This window comes from Ornithodoros turicata, chromosome 3, assembly GCF_037126465.1.
Source record: "Ornithodoros turicata isolate Travis chromosome 3, ASM3712646v1, whole genome shotgun sequence".
Taxonomy (NCBI): Eukaryota; Metazoa; Arthropoda; class Arachnida; order Ixodida; family Argasidae; genus Ornithodoros; species Ornithodoros turicata.
Window position 1 is genome coordinate 82,101,570 of NC_088203.1, and position 18,915 is coordinate 82,120,484.

The 18,915-nt window shown below is 48.0% G+C and overlaps 1 protein-coding gene across 2 annotated transcripts in view; it reads left to right on the forward strand.

The window, feature by feature from the left end:
* The first annotated feature begins 373 nt into the window (after window positions 1–373).
* The window catches only part of LOC135388695 (lachesin-like), a 199,863-nt gene continuing 181,321 nt past the window's right edge, over window positions 374–18,915 (forward strand). For both annotated transcript variants that reach the window (XM_064618412.1, XM_064618413.1), the window contains exon 1: window positions 374–699. In XM_064618412.1, coding sequence (XP_064474482.1) covers window positions 591–699 — 109 coding nt within the window. In that variant the 5' untranslated portion in view covers window positions 374–590. The remainder of the gene's footprint in view (window positions 700–18,915) is intronic.

An 18,915-nucleotide genomic window follows, 5' to 3' on the forward strand; every position in this document is an offset into this window, starting at 1 on the left:
TATGGTAAATCACAACACATGATCAGAACTCCTTTATTGTTTCTCTCTCTCTCCCTTTTTCTTACACCCCTACCGCCTCCCAAAACTCGACATCCAACTTCTACACGCCACTTACGAAACACTGCTCTCATAGCTACGCGAGAAACCTTCCCCCCCAAAAGAGGGAAACGAAATCCAAGCCCCCCAGTTCTGTCTTCACCTACCCTTCTTCCACATTACATGGGCTTTTGCTTTATACACCACCACACTCACGAATCCCCCACTCCCACTCCTGAACGCATGCGCTCCCCCTCAACGCGGCACGCATGCTCCACTTCCGCCTACGTCACGGTCGAAGGGGAGGAGCCTAAGAAGCCCGCGCGGAGTTACGCGTGCTTCAGTCTTCCCTATCATCTGTCGAGCCCCAGGCGCACTGTTGCTTCGTCCTGCTTGTTTGGTGATCGTAAAAAAAAGGAGTCCGACGCTGTCACGCACACCCGAACATGAGGAGCGTGAGGCCTTGCTGAGTGACGTCTCAGGCGATGTGAGCCTACGGGCATGACAGGCTTCGCCGTTAGTGTTTGAAACAGTGGCGGAACTTTCAACTCGGTATGGGTTCGGACGCACGTGGATCCAGACTCTCTGATGGACGGAATACTTCGCGAACTTTCGGGTGGCAGCTGTTGCTCTGCTGCTTCGTCGGAGGTCTGCTTGACAACGGTGAGTGGCCACAAACTTTGTGATGCCTAAAGTCAGCAGGGGTGCTTTCAGGGACGTTCAAACATGCCGACAGCGAATCGTGGTCGTCTGCGCCAAGCGAAACGTCTCGGACTCTTCTAGCGGCTGGCAGTTTAGCCGCACGCGTAAACGGAGTCTAAAAAATTGGCTGATAAGCGCACATGACCCAAACGGATACTGACACTGAGATAGTGATACCGATGAGGAATCACTGTTAATGATCTGTGAGAATTTAATTATGCCCGCAGGATCCTGAAGAAGATGTCGTACCGAAGTGGCCGAGAAAGAGTTGTACACTCTACGAAAAAAACAAAGGAGTACAGATGCGTGGCCGCAGTCATTAGTCTCTTCAGAGACTAAATGCACACAAGTTTATCCGAAGTTTAGGAACTGCTTCCAGTGCCGGGAAATGGATTTGAGCGTCAGGAGACAAAACCGGGGAGTAATGCCAATCTAGAGAAGCAGAACGCTGTAATTGCTCCCTTATTTTCTCATTTTAATGTGAAAGTGCGCGGGCTCTCTTAGCCACTACATATCCATGAAATATTTAGTCAAAAAATGACAGCGAGCGTATCTATCGTTTTCGCTTGAAGCGCCCGATTAGGCAGTGTCATGCGCAATATTAAGTATGTTTTTATTAGTTTAGGGCATCCTGTCGTCGCGTCAACAGAAATATAATAATAATGGAGTTAATGCTTTAATTCTCTCTCTAAGAATTGCCGTCGCATTCGTGTTCAACAGCAGCACTAGGTTTTGCTAGCACACTGCCAAAGGAAGAGTATGCGGGTACTAAAAGCATAATTGGCAAACATTACACCTTACACCGTACATGCGACTTCCGGTTCAGCTCTCAAGCATTATTTTAGTACTTTCTGTTACGTGTTATGTTTCTTTCTGATCTTTTGTGGGTGTCGAGCCAAATATGTACCTTAGATGTACCTTAGAAATTTCCTTAGATATTTCTCCTGCATAGACATTGTCAGGACAAAAAGAAAGACTGCGCATCTTAACTTACCAGGGAAACGGCCAGTCGCGTAAAAAAACGGGGTATTACTACCGAAAGCCACCTCAAAACTGGAGGCTTCGTAAGTGCTATTCCGTAGGTTCCTTTGCGCAACGCGATGGCTTGTGTAAGTCAGTCATGTTGCTGGAGAATCCAGTAGTTTTTTGAGGAGAAGAACTTCACATTGTTGCGTAAAATATCAGAGTATATTTGTTGTCAAAGGGTTCCCAACGATCCATTCAGCGCAACACTGGCTGGGAATATGTCAAACCTTTCGACTACACCGATATGGATGTCGTGGACAGCTTTGAATCAAGCTTCTCCAGCAGACGGCGTAGTGCGTACATTATTGACACGCAACGATGTTGAAAGTCTCCTGCGTGTCCCCATTCAAGCGACGAATATTGATTCCGCGAGTTCATTTCCAAACATGACAAGGCCAATGTAGAATCAATGTTTCCGCGAACACAATATCATGAATACCTTTCGCATAAATCATGCGTCACATGGCAAAGTAAACCGAATATGAGATTGCGTTTGACTTGCTGAGGTGAAGCTCGGATTACATTAGATAAGATGGAGGAAAGAGGCGAGGTTTCCATACCTGCATTAATGTCTATGATACGATGTCTATATTAAAGTCTATACTATTCATTATCATATTAATGTCCTGCATTAATGTAAGCTCCTTGCACGGTTACTTCTGCACAAGTAATCTAATTCTCCTATACCACGTTAGGAAATCATGCTGGTTCAACCTACCTTTTTTTTAAAGAGAGAGAAAAAAGACACACACACACACACACAAAAACTAACGCCCTGGATGTTTCAACACAAATATAGACCTGCAGCGAATGGCATGTAAATAAAGATCTACACTTATGGATATTAATTTTTGAATGTTATTTTCCAATTCTTAGTGGCTAGCAGTGCTCGAGCACATATTCGCTTGGACCATGTGGGGCACATACCCCAGTCACATATTTCTGGTTTCGTTCTACGTGATGGTGCCGGTACCACCATACAGAATGGCTTAGCAGTTTTTAATTACAGCCTCTCGTTTCTGCTTAAAAAAACACATATGCCCAACGTTAGTTCTGTCTTTGAGCTCCACGAGGATGTATTCGTGGAAGCTCCCTCATGATTAAATACTCACCACGCTCTACGTAATCTCACAGCCCGTCTTTATACCGACGCATCGGGTCACTATCCGAGAGATATACCGCTTCCCTTTTAAAACATCCGCCGACCAACGTGAAACGTACGTCGAAGGTGACACCTCTAGAGCCGTATCCAGCGTCCTTGCCAGGGCTGCCAAGCACGCCAAACCCCCATTGTGTAGCACATGGGCCAACACGCACAAGGGGAGGCAATTGAAGCGGGCTTTGAAGCTCGAGGGTCGCGCGGGCTCTCCTAATGCGTGACGCACAGCTGCGAACGAGTGCACCGAGATCCTCTATTATTCGCCAATGATCACAGTTCTCGGCGTCCATTTAGTCGTCGGCGCGACGCCGTGGAGCGCCAATTAGAGCCACGCTCATCATCATGCCGTGCGCTGGCACGGTTTTAAACGTGCAATTTAGAAATGGGGAAAGGTCTACGACGACGACGACGGCAGTGCTAGTTACGTTGCACTGGGAATCCATATTAACTTCATATTTTTTTTACTCTAAAGAAGGCAGGAAGTTTCAACAAAAGAAGCGCCAAAGGTTTTTTTGAATACCAAAACGAACAAATACAATATCACTGAGTTCACTTGAGAAAGACACCCAACAGAACTAGAAACATAGATGTGATGTCGCACGGACGAAAGTCGTGGCAAAGTAATGTTTGTCGGCTGGTTTAAACGAAGAAAACCATAGAGAGTTCAGCACAACTCTTAACTTCTTAACTGTGCAACAATCTTCACATTATTAGGTCCAATCCAATGCAATGCACATGGGGTCGGCTACACCGGCACGCTTACGGTGGCGAGGTGTCGCAACCATGTTTCCAAAGGCTGTATGTTCCACAAGATTCCCGAGGACAGGAATCAACAACTTCTGAAGAAACAACACAACTCGGCGATAGACGGCTGTCAAGACACTGAGCACTTTCTTGATGTCAAGAGGACGGTTGACGTACTTTTATCCAAGGCACTCTGTAGCAGTTGACGACTTGCTGTCAATTGCTCGCAGCTGTCTGAGACAGGTACAGTTACTTTATCGTACTGAATTGAAATCAAGATTCGGTAATCCATGGTATCTCGTCAATGAACTTCTCATTTCACGTATTATTATGGACATGAAGTGCCATGTTGAAAATGGTGCGATTAACCTATGATGTCTTTGCCACAAGTGAGGAAGCACAAACCTACAACTGCAAGTCAGATTCGCCGGAGAAAAACACCATCCACCGGCAAACATCGGAACAGCCAAAGGAAATCAGCAAATCATACGAGACGTCAGGGTTTGTTAACGGAAACAGTAACGGAAACGAGAAACGTTAGCTGCCCTAATGCCGCGAGAAACGAAAATAGTTTCGTTTCCATTTCTAGGAACCGAAGCGGAAACGAAATGCGAAGCCGGCAAAGACGACGGAAACCAAATTCGTGAATTCGTGCGTCACGGAATTTGTGTTCGTGGACATCGTCAACCGTTTTGAGGAGCAGTACCGTAACCTTCGCAGGTTTACCTTTTCCAGCAAAACCATGCGTGAGTCAGCGTAGCGAACTTGCGAAGTTGTCGAGACCCACATCTCGTTTAGAGCTTCGGGGAAAAAAAAAAGATGAACAATACACATGAATCCGCAACTGCTGAGCACACGCCAAAGCCAGTAGCGAAAACATTTTGGAAACGGAAACAGAAACGAAATACTGTTTCAGAAACGCAAACGGGAGCAGATACTGAAAGTTGATTTTTTCATGTGCCGAAAACAGAAACTGCAACACTATTATTTTCGCTAACAAACCCTCGGTACAACATTCTTTCGACCCCTTATGTAGTGTGACGGTTTGGGGATTTGCTTCTGGGAGAGGTGAAATGGCTTTCCCGGGGGAGGCAACTGTAACACGATACGACCCGCCTTGCGCGAAGTTGCAGTGCCAAGGGGGCCATGAGGACTCGTCCGGCAAACGTTCGGCCACATGTTTTCGGGTGCTCCCGGTGTCCGGTTTCGACACAGCGTCCGCGAAGAGTGTCTAAAAATAAAGAGCAAAAAGAAAAGCCCGCGAAAACGAAGGAAGTGGCAGTGGGCGGTTGGTTCGGACACGAAAAGGAAGCAGAGAGAACGCTGCGACTGATCGCCAGAACCGAGGTTCAGCGGCCAGTAAGTTGCTGTAGTTTTCTCCTGAATCGGCCACCGCCCCGTAATTCGAAGGACGTCATAACCCAGGACTGAGAATTCTTGGAGAAGCATCTCATCTTTTGTCGACGCCGGGATCCTCGCTTCAGCCAGTCATCGGCCCCTACGCTTCGGACGTGAATCTCGCCCCAAATCCAGGATTCATCGCTGTGTGACGAGAGACGACGCACTCGGTGAGAGCACTGACTTTGTCACCGTGCCGAGGTCCTCTTTAGGTTAGGGAACACCATAGTAGATCTGTGTGAGCATTTTTATCGTCTGTATCGTGTATCGCATTTGCCACATTAAATGTTTGTTGTTTCTTTTGTGCTGAGTCTCTCTGCCTCTGCGGGTGCCCACGTTAGCGTTTCCCATCCCGTTGTGCTCCGTCTGCTCCAAAACCGGGAGGCGTCACAATTGGTGGCAGCGGTGGGATCGCTCTTGTGAGTCCGCAGAGGTTACCGTTCGAGACCTATCTTGCCCTCGAACGGGAGAGGGGTCGGCGCGGGAGACCAACATGGCAACGCAGGCAGGCGCAATGGCAAACTCAGTAGGACCGGGCGTGTTAGCATTGGGGGGAATGGTTCCTTCATTTACGGGTGATGGCAACGGAGTCAGTGTTAAGGACTTCTTTATTGTGTTGGAGCAAGTGGGCAAAATGGGTGCCTGGAAAGACGAGCAGCTGATCGGCATTGCACGATGCAAGATGGTGGGAGCCGCGTATAGTTTTGCGTGGCATGATGAGGATGTACAGAACGCTACTACGTACAAACGTTTCAGGGAATTGAGTCTAGCTCGTTTCGACACAGAACCCCAGCACGTGAAGATGGAAAGATTTTACAGTGCGCGACAAGAGCCTAGTGAGGATGTGCGGGCATTCTCTTCGCGAATTCGGAAATTAGGAAACGATACGTTGGGCACATTTGAGGGCGAGCGCGCCGACGAAAGGAGAGACGTAGCTAATGAGATCGTCAAGCAACAGCTTCGGACACAGTTTCTCAACGGTCTGCGGGACCCTGTACGGCGATTCGCTTTATCTCATGATCCCAAAACGTTTGAGGAGGCTGTGGAGGTGGCCGTTAGAGAAGAGAGCAATGAGAGACTTATCGGAGAAAAGCAGGCTGTGCGAGGGGTTTGCTCGGAAAGGGATGAAAAGTCCGACATGTTAACGCGGCTTGAACGCTTAGAGACCTTGTTGGCCAGGACGCTTTCCCTGCAGGAGGAACGTAGTCAGTACCCTCCCAGTGGACGTCGCGAGAGCAGACAACTGACTTGTTACAACTGTGGTAGACCGGGCCATATCGCGAGAATCTGCCGATCACACGTCAGAAATAGGTACGAAGAGCCCCGCATGAACACTGAACGTAGGGCAGAACCGCGCACCCCGCGCAACACGCAATCAGTGAACCAGGGAAACTAGATATACCCCCCGTCGACGACCACGGCGAGGGGGATACAGAGGTCTGCGTCGTTCGAGCTGGGGGAGAGTGCTGCCCGATGGTAGAGTGCACGATTGCCGGTTGTCCTGCGCGATTCCTCATCGACACAGGTTCTAAGGTCAGTTTGATAAAAGAGGGTTTTCTAAACAGAGTGAAGCCTGGATGGCGAGATTTGTACATAAAGAATGGGTCAAGCGTTAGGTTGGTAGGTATAACGGGAAGTCCACTTGAGCATAGCGGCTGCTACAATGTCCCCTTCGTGCTAGGTTCAACGCAGTTCGAACGCCCGTGTTATATTTGTCGGAATGGCGCGTTATTTCCCACTGACGGCATAATCGGGCAAGACACATTGAGGGCTGCGGCGATCGATCTTATCACTAGTCGAGGCGTTCTAACGATACAAGACAAAGAAGTGCCCATTATAAACTGGCAAGGAACGTTACCGAAGTGCGGTTGTGACCGGCCTACCGAAGATCGCACGCCAGTTAGGTTGGCGGACTGTTACAAACTCCCCCCACTTTCAGAAAGTATCTGCGTGGGTGTCCTGCCGGAGAGCATACAGGAGGGTGGATTAGCCGTACTTGAGGTGGACAGGTTAGAGGTGAACGGATTGACCGGGGCGAGTGCCCTAATACGCGTGCACGCAAGCCGTGACGTACCGGTTCGAATCGCGAATTTGACGTTACAAGAAATAACCCTTCCTAAGAATAAGGTTGTCGCTTCACTAGTTCATGCTGAGGTGTCCGAACCGTTACCTGATTCAGGCGAAGTTCCTGTGCGAGGAATCGAAGTTGTAGATGTCGAGAAGATGTTCCAGTTAGGTCACATCGAAAGTGTTAAACGAGACAGCCTTACCGCCTTAATCACAAAGTACAGTGACGCGTTCGCGCTTGATAATCTGGACTTGGGATGTTGTGGTGTTATTAAGCACCGTGTCCCGACACAGGACGCTGCGCCGGTGTACCGTAGGGCGTACAGGATACCATATTCGAAAAGAGAAGAGATGGAACGTCAGGTCAGCGAGCTGATGGACAAAGGAATCATAGAACATTCCACGTCACCATGGGGCGCTCCGGCATTGTTGGTAGAAAAACCAGATGGATCGTATCGTTTCGTTGTCGACTATCGGGACCTCAACAAGGTCACCAGAGTTGATCCATATCCTCTTCCGAACATTCAAGAAACACTGTCACTTTTAGGGGGTTCTCAGTATTTTTCGGTCGTGGACATGGCTTCGGGTTATTGGCAGATTCAGCTAGACGAACGGGACAAGGAAAAGACGGCGTTTAACACTCCGACAGGGCATTATCAATGGACAAGAATGCCGATGGGACTTGCAAATAGTGCTGCCGTGTGGCAGAGAACAGCCGATGTTGTTTTGGCTGGACTGCTTGGAAAGTCATGCCACGTTTACCTAGATGATATAATTATTTTCAGTAACAGTTTTGAGGACCACATCGAGCACATAGAGAAAGTTCTGGTTAGATTGAGGGAAGCGGGGCTCAAACTGAAGCCGTCCAAATGTCAATTTCTGAAATCGGAAGTCAAATACCTTGGACATATAATTTCAAAGGATGGAGTCAGGCCAGATCCGGGAAAAGTGCAATGTGTCGAAGAGTTCCCTAGACCAAGCAACGTTAAGGAGGTTCGCCAATTCTTGGGGTTGGTCGGTTATTATCGTCGCCACATTCCCGATTTCGCAAAGCTAGCTAGACCCCTCACTCGCCTTACGTCCAAGTCAGTTCGATTTTGCTGGGACGGTATGGCCGAAGACGCATTCACTGTGCTCAAAGAGAAGCTTGTCACGGCCCCGGTTTTGAGATTCCCAGATTTCACCCGCCCCTTCACGCTCACGACCGACGCATCGAAGCACGCTATAGGCGCGATACTGTCTCAGACATTTGATGGTCAAGAACACCCGGTGGCGTACGCAAGTAGGCAGCTTAATAAAGCAGAACGAAACTACGGCGCCACTGAGCAGGAGTGTTTGGGAGTAGTGTGGGGCATACGTCATTTCAGGTGTTACTTGTACGGCAGGCGCTTCCAGGTAATAACTGACTGCAGATCGCTAAAGTGGCTCATGAACACCCGAGACCCCAGCTCGCGTCTAGCTCGGTGGAACTTGCTCTTACAGGAGTACGACATGGAAATCACACATAAGGCAGGGAAGGTGAATCAGAACGCTGATGCGCTCAGTCGAACGGCTGTGAGATCGGTGCATTTCCTCCCTGTCATTGAGGACTCCGAAATTCACCGAATGCAAAGGGAAGACGATAAGCTAAAGAAGGTTATGGCGGGGTGCGAAGCGACAGCTGAACAGAAAAACGGGCAGTTCTTTCTGGACTCTGATGGACTCCTTAAACATAGGTCAAGTACAAAGTCCCCCCCCGGAGGGCATGCTAACGCGCGTTGTCGTTCCGCGAGCGCTGGTGTCCAGCGTTATTAAATCATTCCATGATGCGCCGTATGCAGGGCACTTGGGGGCTCGCAAGACAAGGGCACGGATAAGGGCCTTGTATTTCTGGGAAGGAATGATAAACGACATCAAAGAGTATTGCGCGAAATGTGTGTCGTGCTGCCTCATGAAAAGCCCTAAGAATGTGGAGCGGGCGCCGCTTCAGGTATTCCAGGAGGTGGGGACCCCTTTCGAACGCACCGCCATGGATATAATGGGACCGTTACCCACGAGTGGTGGCGGCAACCGCTATATCCTTATGTTTATTGACCACTTATCACGCTACGCTGAGGCGATTCCCATGCCGAATCAAAAAGCGGAAACAGTAGCTCGTGCATTCGTGGAAAATATAGTCCTTCGTCACGGCGTACCGCAACAACTGCTTACCGATCGCGGAGCGAATTTCACGTCACAGTTGATGCGAGAGATATATAGTCTTTTGGGTGTCAAAAAGCTACAGACGACGGCTTACCATCCCCAGTGCAACGGTGCAGTAGAAAGGCTAAACCATACCATCAGCACCATAATATCTCACTATGTGGCTCATGATCAGCGGGACTGGGATCAATGGCTTCCGTACGCATTGTTCGCGTACAATACGGCGGTACACGAGGGAACTAAGGAAACTCCGTTCTACCTTCTCTACGGCCGCAGCCCAACCATCCCAAGCGTCGCTGTATCCTCGCCAACAATGAACTACGGAACTCTGGAAAACTACAGAGTAGAACTGGAACAGCGCTTGGCGATGGCACATGAAATAGCACGAAGGGCGCTGAGTTCGGCTGCTCACGCACGACGAGAGCGTCAGGGAGTAAAGACCCGCGACAGGCCATACAAAGTAGGGGATGCCGTATACCTTAGAACATTTGCAGCGCGAACGGGTCTCGCTAAGAAATTGTCGCCGAAGTGGAGGGGTCCGTTTGAAGTTGTCGAAATTTTATCGGATGTCACTCTAAGATTAAAAGGAATCAGATTGAGAGATGACAAGATTGTTCATATCGACAAGCTGAAGTTGGCCCCAGGGTCGGTCGAATTTACCTCCAGCGTAAATGCGAGAACTCGAATGCGATCTGGAAAGGAAGTTGACGGCCATGCAAACGATGCAACCGACGTCGAGGTGCCGCACACGCTGACCGAAATGACGATGATGGACGCGGCGCTCGCCGAGGCATCAGCACCGTCATGCGAGGAAAATCAGTTAAGCCCGCTGCCACCGAGCAGTGTCAATGCTATGCCTGATGCTGTACCGGTGCACTCATACGCCCTCAGAAGTAGAGGTCCGGTTGATTCCGTTGCAGCACTGTACCTGGAGGCGAAGACATGTAACTAGGCGGGCAAAACTCCTCTGGATTAATTGTCCCTATAACATGCAGCTTTTGGCATGCTACCGTTGCGTCTGTCTGCAGTCGCGCTAAGTTAATGTGGTGCTTGTGGTGTTTTTCAATCCAGCTTTCAGTGCCTTGTTGTATTTTATTGTTGTCTGGAGACAATTTTGTAATAGATATCATTTGACTGTGTTGTTTAGGTTAGGTTTTTGAAGTTGTACGAGGACTTTGGGCGGTTACGGGGTTAGTTGTTCTTACTGGGGAACGCATGCAGCGCAGTGCAGTGAACATTGTTTCAACATGTGTGTCTGCAACTGCGTCTCGAGTGAAATAACTTTCAAGAACATCCAGTGAATGAGGACAATGTGATTGTGTGGGCTGCAGTTCGTGTTGTCGTATTTGAATTTTCGTTTTTGTAGAAAATTCCTGTTGTAGGGAGGGCGAGTGTGACGGTTTGGGGATTTGCTTCTGGGAGAGGTGAAATGGCTTTCCCGGGGGAGGCAACTGTAACACGATACGACCCGCCTTGCGCGAAGTTGCAGTGCCAAGGGGGCCATGAGGACTCGTCCGGCAAACGTTCGGCCACATGTTTTCGGGTGCTCCCGGTGTCCGGTTTCGACACAGCGTCCGCGAAGAGTGTCTAAAAATAAAGAGCAAAAAGAAAAGCCCGCGAAAACGAAGGAAGTGGCAGTGGGCGGTTGGTTCGGACACGAAAAGGAAGCAGAGAGAACGCTGCGACTGATCGCCAGAACCGAGGTTCAGCGGCCAGTAAGTTGCTGTAGTTTTCCCCTGAATCGGCCACCGCCCCGTAATTCGAAGGACGTCATAACCCAGGACTGAGAATTCTTGGAGAAGCATCTCATCTTTTGTCGACGCCGGGATCCTCGCTTCAGCCAGTCATCGGCCCCTACGCTTCGGACGTGAATCTCGCCCCAAATCCAGGATTCATCGCTGTGTGACGAGAGACGACGCACTCGGTGAGAGCACTGACTTTGTCACCGTGCCGAGGTCCTCTTTAGGTTAGGGAACACCATAGTAGATCTGTGTGAGCATTTTTATCGTCTGTATCGTGTATCGCATTTGCCACATTAAATGTTTGTTGTTTCTTTTGTGCTGAGTCTCTCTGCCTCTGCGGGTGCCCACGTTAGCGTTTCCCATCCCGTTGTGCTCCGTCTGCTCCAAAACCGGGAGGCGTCACAGTAGCATCCTGTGGAATTGCATTATTGACCATCAGTATCAAAACTGCATATTCTTTTTCAATTAGCTACTTCATTCGTTGTTTGTTCAAATCTCCCATAATTTTTTTAGACACAAATATTATGCATGCTGAACTGAGTTCTTATTCCTGATTCCCCCTGAGCCGTGTGTTTTCCTGTATTTCTTCGTAACTTTCTGTGTCTCTGCTGCTTGATATTCCTTTTCGTTTTGCTACTGGAAATGGCAAGCCTAACCATGGCTAACCTTTCCCTTTTTTTTCTGTTTTTTAGTCAGAATTAAACATACCACCCCCCCCCCCCCAAAAAAAAAAAAACAAATTCGAGTCAACAGCTGCGTTCCATCTCTGAGTGTCGTCTTCTGCGTTTTTGACCGGGCAGTGATTTATCCAGACCCCCCCCCCCCACCTACACCCCCTAATACCCCCCAAAATCTAGAGGAGACCCCCTAAAATTTTGTGCGACAGAGCAATATTTTGTTAAAACCATGTAAATGGACCCCCTTGCAGAGCCCCCCCCCCCATCCGCATGGACGAAATTCTGGGTAAACCACTGTTTTACCGCCTTTAGTGGTGTGCGTTCTGATACATACAGCAGTTATTTTACTCTCACGTTGTACACGACAATACATCTATCATAAGTTCTAACACGGACGAATACTTGTCACACTATGCCAGTCAAGTGAAATGAGCTCCTACCCTTCCAACTCCATGCGCTTGAACTATCACCTTTAAATTCCGCTCAACAACAAAGCTCCTGCACAATTGCATCCATAAAGTGTTCACGAAACACAAAATGGATGTACACTGCGTCTTCCCGACAACCAAACATCAACAAAACGGTCTCAGGATCTAGTTACTTGCGACCCGTCGCCGCGCCCGGAAATTACCAAAGGCCGCCTAGGGTTTCGTGTTCCCGTTGTGCTTTGCCGGATTCATTTTTTTTTCTGCCAGTGGCATTTCACCGTTGGGCTCCACCACGGTGTTGGTCAATTTTAATGAGGATGCCCAGAGTGTTGTTAAAGGAATGCGACGACTTACGCAAGCATTGTCTCTTATGTGTCAGCAGGAGGCATTTTGAGGGTTGTGCAACACAACAAGGCTGGGTAAATACGGCCACCGATTCGAGAGAACGAGATTGCAGAAAGTCAGTTCAACTCAGGCGGAAACAAAAGGGCAAAACGAAGACTATGGGACATCTACCGTACGCGCAATTATATACAGCTGCCGAGTTAGTGTTATCCAAGCAGTTCAATATATTTCGTCACTTCTGCCGATGCGTTCCTTCTGAGACCCACAAGAGGGAGAGGAAGAAAAAGAAAAGTCACATCTCACAGTCATGTATTCATACACGAAATGACTTTCTTTCCCTAAAGTCAGGACTATAGAATCGTAACAGGAAAAAAAAAAGAACAAGAATGAAAGAGACACGACTTGTTTCAGAACTGAAAAAAAAAAAAATGAAAGCCCATTATCGACATATTCCATTCCTGTGCATTTGCCACGTCATAAAAAGAAAGAAAGAAAAAGAAACGAGAACTAAAGAAAAATGTGGACTCTGGAGGTTACGTTGTAATAATATCCCTTCCTCCTCACACTCTCCAGGGGACGAAGGTATGAAATGAGAATTTTCATTCAAGCGATTTGATTTGAAGCCCTATGTTTTTCTGTCTGTCTGCATTGATGTGGGCATCTTTTGTCGCACAAAAGGAAGGGTCGCAGTGTCTTTTCGGTTAGGACTTGAATGGAGAGACACGAAACCGGCTGCAAGAAAAGGAGAGGACATTTTTGGCTCCCAGTGACTCGGCAATGACAGTCTCATTTCCGTTTCGGTCTGCCATTGGCTCTTATAAAAGACTGGATATACGCGCTGACGACCGTTTTACGCTCGTATCGGATTTCCACTGACGACGACACCATCTTTATCACGTTTCTGGCGCAGCGTTTTTGAAGACCCGTCATAATGTTTCCGCTAAGTTCCGCGGGTTAATTCGCGCAGCGGTAAACCGTGACATCACTAAAGTTAGTGAACATCACATATCGCGTCGTCGAAAAGGAACTGCTATATGAGCTCCGAGCAGCAGCAGCGTGTTGTGTTTGTTTGGTGCAAAATTCGAGAAGATGGGCTCACTAATTTTTTTACTCATCTAATGTGTCAACGACACGAACAAAAACTGTACTAAAGAAAAAAAAGCTTGACGACAGTTCTTCCTAACTGTGAATGCCCTGCTGAATGGCTGGTATTATTGTGAACCCAAAGGTATAATATGTATATTTATATTAATGATTTTAATTAGTGAATTGGTATATAGGTACATATACAGTGAACCCTCGTTAATATGACCCCCGATAATCTGACATACCCTCTTTACGACCATACTCTTGGGGAACAATGCAGTGAAAGCTCTGCAAATCCCTCCCGTTAATATGACAATTCCGCATTATGACCAAAATTTTCGGGAACGACCACGGTCATAATAACGAGCCATATATTCGTGTTAGTATCGATATGTACTTAGAAAAGGGAGGTATGATTTAACTACATATTTGTCTCCTTCCTATATGAGACTTCGGTATTTTAGCGGCTATCTCAGTCATGGTTTAGGACTGAAGTCAGGGATTCGTCAGTTGCGAAGGGTCTTTTTTCGCGCAAAAAGAGAGAAAACCGAATAAAGCACTCGAACGTCTATTCCGCCACGAAACCTCTGCACTTTCATGGACATGATCGGAGAAAGAATGAAACCCAGTTAAGGACAACCCTTGTCGGGGGAACACCATAGTGCAAATACGTGTGCACATAACAGGCAGGCAAAATGAGTAGGCGTTATCTCTTAACCCGATTCATTACTGCGGGACTTGTTTTTCTCAAATTTGCTTTCTAGTGGCCCGATAGCGATAGTGACCGAGCCAATTCACAAAATTTGTGACAGGTGCCCAGCTTAGAATGAGGCATGCTGCATACGCTTATCCCGCTTGATGAGTGTGCATAAAGCATTCTCAGCACACTCGACTAGTGAAGTACTTGAGGTTACTTCTAAGAAAAAACATGTTGCTATCTCTATAATTAAAATAACAACAATTTTACAGGGCGGCAGAAACCTTCACGCAATGTTATTCTGCTTGCAATACATTCAGAAAACGACAACCCCTTCCATTATAATTCCTTGAGTGGTCATGCGAAACACCCTGTGTGTGCACGCCTTATAGACCACCGTGAATAAGGCTATCATTTTAGTAGCATGCATCGAGACAGAGAGAGAGAGAGAAAAAAAAAGGCGTAGATCGAAACTGCATCGCTGTACCTCAATACATCGTAATTTTGCAATTTCACGTAAGAAAATTATCTACCTATATATATATACATTTGCAACAAATTGTTCGTACGCGGTGTAGACGCAGCAAAGTAAACTTCAACCCTAATAGTTCAACTGGAGTTTAAACAGCCTCAAAAATACGAATAAAAAGAGAGAGAAGAAAAGCTACACCCACAGACTACAGAAAATTATACTCTTTTGAAGGGCACCTGCTGAAAACTTAGGAGGCGGGTCACTTGTTTCGCTCGGAAAGTCTGCACTGTTGTCTGTTTGTAAACGTCGTATCTCCCAGATGATGCACGCACGTGCCAAAACAGACAGATCACCAAAAATTTGAAATACCGTACTGTCGATAAGAGCGCTCCCAACATGTGCTACCTAATTGAAAAGCTTTGTCTAATATTTCTCCTTTTCTCTCTCTCTTTCTTTCAACCCCTCGCGCCCGCAGAACTCGCACTAGCCGGGATGGCGTGAGAGACCCATGTCGTGCGCTCGAATGGAATAGCGTGACTTAACAGTGGTTGTTTTAGCTCGTGCAGGGCTTCCGAAGTTTCTTCCCAACAGAAGCAGAGGTAGCCATCGATAAAAAAAACTTCCCTCAGGAACGAGGGCTGCTACATGCGGTCCAAGCAGACACTTTAAGCGCTACAATTAAGGAAGGGAGAGAGTATGTGAGATTGTGCAGGTTGGTTGAGTTAAGCGTCACATTTTCTGAATAAAAAAAAAAAAATAGGGTAGATTTTTAAGCTAATTTTTTTTATGCAGCGTAAGGTAGTGCACGGGGAACGTATATCACGTATAGAATACATTATTTTTGTCGAAACTGATTGATTGATAAAAGAAAAAAAAATTGATTTTTCTCGAAACTCCGACGCATATATTGCTGCTTTTACTTGTAATTGAACGCGAATACGAACAAGAGACAGGTGAACGTCGAACTTTCAACCTACTTTTATTGCTACTGGTCAAGAAACAACGCACATCGCGATCAAACAACGCCCCCCAGCACCCAGTTGATAACACATCCTTCAGCCAAACCGTACACCCTTGTCAAAAGACATTTCTTGTTGCTGCGAAAGCAACGCAGTGGGCGTGCTGACACATTTGTCACTTAACTTATCTGATAAGACTCCACGACCTGCTTGTGATGTCGATCTGCTGAGTTGCACAAAATCTTTGTCGAACAAAACAAAGACGACCACCCACAATCCCCTGTATGGACAGCCAGCTGCGAATCCCGCGCAGTGCTCGCTACTTAATTCTTCTGCTCCTGGAGACGTTCGTTTATACAACGGTCCGTCTCACCTATATGTAACATCTTCCACGGGAGAGGGGGACGAGTACACCACACCCGTGCAGCACAGTGTATGCTTATCTCGATGTTCCACCGGACAGCCAAACTCGCTGGCGGATTTTATGTTCATGTTTTCTGCATAAGAAAGAAATGATAGTCTCTCCTGACTGATACGCGTATGGAATATAAGTCACTGCAGGAAGAACGTTGATGTTGATGCTGATGAAGAAAAATAACAGGAAAATAATAATAAATAATAGGAAGAACGTATTACACGAAGATACGTTCTCGGTTCGGAATCTTCTGCAAATACTGTTGTTGATTATATATCCTGTCATTGAGCACCAATACCGATTCTACGTGCACGTACACTGAGATTTGTCAGACCTTTTGTCACTTCGGTGATAATGGTAAAGTGGCGTCCGTACAGGTAGCAACGGAAGCGGCGGAGAACCCAAACTACAGCTAAACATTCCCTGTTCGGTTGCCCTGTATCTCTGCTCAGGTCCGTTTAGTGGAAGACTGGCATACGCTACAGGGTGTTCTACGCCATCGAACATCCGTCCCTCTGCAATTTAACCAGGGCTGGAGCTACAGCAACGCCTGAAGCTAGCTCAATGCCGAAGGGATCCTGTAATCGCGAGCTACGCGCGAAACTTCCGCCGGCGGAACTGCTCTTCCTCTCGGTACAGATTCAGTCATAGTAGGTAGGAAACACGTGTCGATTAACTGCACCCTCACTCAACAGTGAGGGTGCAGAGGGTTAATCGACACGTGTCACGGCGTGACAGGAACCGCACCCAAGCCGCCTGATCGCGTCCTATTTACAATAATAGGAACTTGTTCTCCGCCGATGTTCAAAACACCATCGCTCAGCAATTAAATCTACGCCCTGCTGATGAGGCACTTCGTTGGAGAGGAAAGTTTCTCAGTACATACAAAGCACTGAGGATTGAATTTGCAGCTGCCTATACTGAACGGCACTTGATAGCATCCTACGGTCGCGAGCCGGTCTCCGGTGAATCCGACCAGGAACCGACCGCTATCCACCGCGCAATTTTTTTTCTTTCCATCTATACGATCTAACTTACCGAGGGCGCTCGCCTTCGCGAGGCTTACTTTGGAGCCCGTGACAATAGGGCATCTCATCTTAATGCCACCGGTATGACACTCCACGATGGGTCTCGTTTCTCCGCATAAATTAATGAGAACAGTCTTATTCTCGTCTGCGTTGCGGACGCCCGAAGAGAACGCGACTCGTTTTCCGAACGCGAGGGTCCCTGGTCAATTACTTCGCGGTCCGTTCTTTCTATTCTCATTGTCATTTGGCAGTCCCGTACCGAATATCGTAGCAAGCAGTTGCGAGGAAAATGTCCCGTCTGACCACAGACACAACACACAGCGCGGTCGAGTCGCGCCTTGATCTCCTCTCTTTCACTCCTTTCACTGTCACCAACGCGCCGTACCACTGTCTCTTAATCCCAAACAGTGCGCTCATGGATTTCCTCCCGCGCGGCTATCTCTATGGCTGCTTCAAAGCTTTCGGGGTCGCGGGAATGGGTAAAGCGTCCCACAAGCGCACAGGATGCCTCAGTCCCTTCGAAAAGTGTGTCAACAACTACTCCTTCAGTAGCTCTAGCGCATTTTCTCCCGTTTGTTTGGCCCCGTCGTCGCTGTATTCCGTCAAAGTTGCGTTACGTAGGCTGCGCAGCCTAGAAGCAAATGGTCCTCTCCAGCACTCTGCCTAGCCCCCATAATTTTTTCCAGTTTCGCATGCGCAGGCTCTATGTCAAAGCGCTTCTTAGCGAGTGATTTGAACTCCGCGAATGTTTTGGTCCGGCAGACTTGTACCTCCTGCCACGCAAAGCTAAATATGCAGCTCCAGTCATTTTGCATCGAGCGACACCTATCAACTGACACGGCACAGCATGTCTGACGTCCCTCGGAAGACTTAGGAAAATCCAGCGGGGGAAGGGAGGACGCGGCGTGTCTATGCAACTTGTACCCTGCCACCAAGTTGCCGGCGTTCCCGGTCGGGTTGGAACCCGCAACGGTGGGATCAGTATGCGGACGCGCTACCACCGGAGCCAGCCGGTGGTACTGTAATTGTCGGCGTTAGCAGTTCATCCAGTCGACCAGAAGTAGTGTTGTACGATACATTTAAACCACGTTGCCGTGACAGAAGAGCTACACACTTACAAAAATGTGTAGCAGGCAACATACTACGTCACCAAGCTTGCGACGTGGCAACCTGTCAGGGAACACTGGACATAATGCTCCTGCAAGGGTCCTCCGTCGTAGCGTGGTTTGGACCCGAAGGCATAGCCAGCGAGCCGAAACAGGGTTAAAACAAAACAGATAACGGTTTAATTGCGAGAATACATGGGTGAACGTTCAGAGTCCAGTCCGAGGGAAGGAAGACCCCGTTTTCTCCGATGTCTCCCTCTTTTGATGACATCGGACCCGAGCCCAGCATTTTGACGACCTCCGTCTTGGACACGCGTGAGTCCCATTGGTTGTTTCAACACCACAGGAGGGCTCAGTTTCAGGAACTCGCCTTCGCAACTTGACACCGAGGTCCTGGCATGGTAACGGGGACGAACAAAGAGGGCTGAAACAACTCCCACGCAGCTGCCCCATGTAACAATGCTCTTTGAGAACTTCATACGTTATACGCCCTGTGGCACTCGTATGTTCAATGGCAGTTGGTTTCAATTATCACTGAAGACTTCCCGTGCGATGTAACTGCCACAAAATGGCGTGCAGCCCTCGATAGCGACATCACCTGGGATTATATTTGGCTGGAAGCGCAATAGGCACCGGAAGTCCAATTG